Below are 5,000 nucleotides of genomic sequence, written 5' to 3' on the forward strand. Positions count from 1 at the left end.
TGTCTGTAGTCTCTTTCTGTACAGACGGGGTTTGGCTCCACAGATTCAGGACCTGTTTGGAAAAGTCAAGTTTACGGGTGAATATCAACAATTCAATGAATACCTGAAACAGACCACAGATCAAGATGCAGCATGTTTACATGATAGTAGCATGTTTATGTGATGGTAGCATGTTTACATGATGGTAACATATTTACATAACATGTTTACATGATAGTAGCATGTTTACATGATGGTAGCATGTTTACATGATGGTAACATGTTTACATGATGGTAACATGTTTACATGATAGTAGCATGTTTACGTGATGGTAGCATGTTTACGTGATGGTAGCATGTTTACATGATGGTAGCATGTTTACATGATGGTAGCATGTTTACACGATAGTAGCATGTTTACATGATGGTAACATGTTTACATGATGGTAGCATGTTTACACGATGGTAACATGTTTACACGATAGTAGCATGTTTACACGATAGTAGCATGTTTACACGATAGTAGCATGTTTACGTGATGGTAACATGTTTACGTGATAGTAGCATGTTTACACGATGGTAGCATGTTTACACGATAGTAGCATGTTTACGTGATGGTAACATGTTTACATGATAGTAGCATGTTTACGTGATGGTAACATGTTTACACGATAGTAGCATGTTTACATGATGGTAGCATGTTTACGTGATAGTAGCATGTTTACATGATGGTAGCATGTTTACGTGATGGTAGCATGTTTACGTGATTGTAACATGTTTACACGATAGTAGCATGTTTACATGATGGTAGCATGTTTACATGATAGTAGCATGTTTACGTGATGGTAACATGTTTACATTATAGTAGCATGTTTACGTGATGGTAACATGTTTACATGATGGTAGCATGTTTACATGATGGTAGCATGTTTACAGGATGGTAGCATGTTTACACGATAGTAGCATGTTTACATGATGGTAGCATGTTTACATGATAGTAGCATGTTTACGTGATGGTAACATGTTTACATTATAGTAGCATGTTTACGTGATGGTAACATGTTTACATTATAGTAGCATGTTTACGTGATGGTAACATGTTTACATGATAGTAGCATGTTTACGTGATGGTAACATGTTTACACGATAGTAGCATGTTTACATGATGGTAGCATGTTTACACGATAGTAGCATGTTTACGTGATGGTAACATGTTTACACGATAGTAGCATGTTTACGTGATGGTAACATGTTTACACGATAGTAGCATGTTTACATGATGGTAGCATGTTTACACGATAGTAGCATGTTTACGTGATGGTAACATGTTTACACGATAGTAGCATGTTTACGTGATGGTAACATGTTTACATGATAGTAGCATGTTTACATGATAGTAGCATGTTTACATGATGGTAGCATGTTTACACGATAGTAGCATGTTTACGTGATGGTAACATGTTTACACAATAGTAGCATGTTTACGTGATGGTAACATGTTTACATGATAGTAGCATGTTTACATGATAGTAGCATGTTTACATGATGGTAACATGTTTTCGATGTCCCCATGATCAGAGGAGGAGATCAACAACATGAAGATGGAGTTGGATAAATACGGGATCCAGATGCCGGCTTTCAACAAGATTGGAGGAATTCTGGCCAATGAGCTGTCAGTGGACGAGGCTGCAGGTACAGAGATCACAGCTGGTTGGCTGAGAGCTCAAAATATAAAGAGAGGAGGAGCTATATGAGAGGAGTAGGAGATTGAGGAGCAAACAGGACGAGCTGAGGAGGGGGGGAGTCAGTGACCTGGTCTATTTTTTCCCATCAGTCCATGCAGCGGTGATAGCCATTAACGAAGCGGTGGACAGGGCGTTTGTGGAGGTGACGGCAGAGGCTCTGAAGAACCCTAATGCACTCCTCACCGACCTGCAGGACGAGCTGATGAGTGTCTACCAGGAGATGCTGCGTCTGGCCAGACGAAGAAAAAAGGAGCAGGCAGCCAGCAGGGTGAGGAGCAAACAGGACCATCCAATCAGAGGGCAGAGTGACTGCAGTACAGCTCGATCAATGCTGCATTGAGGTTCTGCTCGGGTAGCCCAAGTTTCCAAGTTGGGCTACCCGAGCAGATTGTGGTCACATGATTTTTCGATCAGAAAGTCTGAATGTTGAAACAACAAAACCGTGTTGATGTGAAGTAGAACATCAGACTGTTAAAAGTCAAATTCATAAAACGTATGTTCACATTAACACAGATAACTTTTAGGCTGCACAAACATTGAGATGAAAATGAAAGCTGTGACAAAGGAGAGGCGAAGAGGAACTTTTAGCAGGTTCATAATGTGTGGCTGCTGAAATGTAATAAAAGGTCCTTAGATTTCACCTGTAAACTTAGAAACACTGAACTGTAAAGATGAGTAGAGTTGAAGATGCTGTGGGAGGAGGAGACAGTATCTTGGTACAAACTGCAGCAGGTAACACCTCAGCTAAGAGCCATGTGAAACCTGACGCTTTAACCCACACGGGATGACCGCTCTGACGGCAAGTCGGGAAGCTGGCCAGTGAATTTGTTTGTTCGTCGTCGTTCTGACTTTAGCAGGTGTTCATGAGCATTAAGGAGTCAGACTGCACATGAAGGCAGCATTACCGTGTGTGTGTGTGTGTGTGTGTGTGTGTGTGACAGGGGGGAGGCTCAGAGGAGAAGGATATCTACGAGGAGTTTCTGACTCAGAAGGAGATCCAGAAGAATCTGGACCTCGTGAACAGTGAGTCTTTATCTGCGTCTGTTCTTCAGACCCAAACTCTAAAAGTCATAATTCATCATATTGGAATGTGTGTTTTCAGTTCGCTCTGCAGTGGAGCATGTGGATGAAGCTTTGGATTCTTCAGATGAACTCGCTCTGCTTGCCGCTCTGCAGCTGCCATGTTTGTCCCTCAGGGGCCTCCGTACTGACAACGGGCCCTGGTACCTGGATCAGCTGTCTGCAGACCGCCAGCAGAAGGCTCTGGTACACCATGAAGCTCCTTTCCTCCGTTATGTTTCAGTCCTGAACACCTCGAGGATGTTCAAAGAAATTCAACTTTAGCCTGATGTTTTCAGCAAACAGGCAGCTAACAGGCTAACAGGCTAGCTCCTTTGATTCAGACGCTGATGTTCGTGATTATAAATAATTAGTTCATCTCGTTGTAACTCTTTCTGATCTGATCAAATATGGTTCTACTCTATTAACAGTCTTAATCAGTTCTATATTCATCACGAACACAGACAGAATTAGCCCCGCCCACCAGCTTCAGACAGCTTCTGTCAGGTTTCTAGCAGTCTGTAAAGACGTGCACTTCCTTTTGTTGGACACTAGGAGGCGTCATCTGTATATAAATGGAGTAATGTAAGTGGTGTTGTTGTCAGTACTGTGTGTGATGTCTGTAGGATCAGGGCTCTGTGGATCCTCTGGAGCCTGACGAGCTGCAGGAAGGAGTGACCATCGCCAACCAGGGCGCCACCAGAGCCAGAAACAGTACGTCTCTGACCTGTCCCACTTCATACTGCTGTTACAAACAAGCATGTGCTCCTGCAGGCCATAAGAGAGGACACAAGATTGACTCACATTCACAATGTGTGTTTGTGTGTTTTAGTGCATGCGGCCGAACAGTGTTTGAATGCATCACTGCAGGGCAATGACCCCCGACACACAGTCAGCTGTCTGATGAGCTCTGACCTCCAGCTGCCTGACGTCTTTCCCTTTGCTGCCACTCTTTATCACCGAGAGCTACAGCTGCTGCAGAGACGTAGCCCACAGGTACACCTGACAGACAGCGTTCAGGGTTTACAGTGTTTAAATATATACAGGTACACCTGACAGACAGCATTCAGGGTTTACAGTGTTTATATATACAGGTACACCTGACAGACAGCATTCAGGGTTTACAGTCTTTATGTATACAGGTACACCTGACAGACAGCATTCAGGGTTTACAGTGTTTATATGTACAGGTACACCTGACAGACAGCATTCAGGGTTTACAGTCTTTATGTATACAGGTACACCTGACAGACAGCATTCAGGGTTTACAGTCTTTATGTATACAGGTACACCTGACAGACAGCATTCAGGGTTTACAGTGTTTATATGTACAGGTACACCTGACAGACAGCGTTCAGGGTTTACAGTGTTTATATATACAGGTACACCTGACAGACAGCATTCAGGGTTTACAGTCTTTATGTATACAGGTACACCTGACAGACAGCATTCAGGGTTTACAGTCTTTATGTATACAGGTACACCTGACAGACAGCATTCAGGGTTTACAGTCTTTATGTATACAGGTACACCTGACAGACAGCATTCAGGGTTTACAGTGTTTATATGTACAGGTACACCTGACAGACAGCGTTCAGGGTTTACAGTGTTTATATATACAGGTACACCTGACAGACAGCATTCAGGGTTTACAGTCTTTATGTATACAGGTACACCTGACAGACAGCATTCAGGGTTTACAGTCTTTATGTATACAGGTACACCTGACAGACAGCATTCAGGGTTTACAGTCTTTATGTATACAGGTACACCTGACAGACAGCGTTCAGGGTTTACAGTGTTTATATATACAGGTACACCTGACAGACAGCATTCAGGGTTTACAGTCTTTATGTATACAGGTACACCTGACGGACAGCGTTCAGGGTTTACAGTGTTTATATATACAGGTACACCTGACAGACAGCTTTCAGGGTTTACAGTCTTTATATATACAGGTACACCTGACAGACAGCGTTCAGGGTTTACAGTCTTTATATATACAGGTACACCTGACAGACAGCGTTCAGGGTTTACAGTCTTTATATATACAGGTACACCTGACAGACAGCATTCAGGGTTTACAGTCTTTATGTATACAGGTACACCTGACAGACAGCGTTCAGGGTTTACAGTGTTTATATATACAGGTACACCTGACAGACAGCATTCAGGGTTTACAGTCTTTATGTATACAGGTACACCTGACGGACAGCG

At 42.8% G+C, this 5,000-nt stretch overlaps 1 protein-coding gene across 1 annotated transcript in view; it reads left to right on the top strand.

Annotated features, from left to right (window-relative positions):
- Positions 1–5,000, top strand: part of iqgap3 (IQ motif containing GTPase activating protein 3) — a gene marked incomplete at its 3' end in the record, with an annotated part of 28,997 nt that overhangs the window by 4,142 nt on the left and 19,855 nt on the right. The window contains exons 6-12 of the mRNA XM_079342735.1: positions 10–77; positions 1,558–1,671; positions 1,814–1,992; positions 2,666–2,747; positions 2,827–2,990; positions 3,410–3,497; positions 3,616–3,779. Coding sequence (XP_079198861.1) covers positions 10–77; positions 1,558–1,671; positions 1,814–1,992; positions 2,666–2,747; positions 2,827–2,990; positions 3,410–3,497; positions 3,616–3,779 — 859 coding nt within the window. The remainder of the gene's footprint in view (positions 1–9; positions 78–1,557; positions 1,672–1,813; positions 1,993–2,665; positions 2,748–2,826; positions 2,991–3,409; positions 3,498–3,615; positions 3,780–5,000) is intronic.

This window comes from Symphodus melops (genome assembly GCF_947650265.1).
Source record: "Symphodus melops genome assembly, chromosome: 5".
In the NCBI taxonomy this organism is placed as follows: Eukaryota; Metazoa; Chordata; class Actinopteri; order Labriformes; family Labridae; genus Symphodus; species Symphodus melops.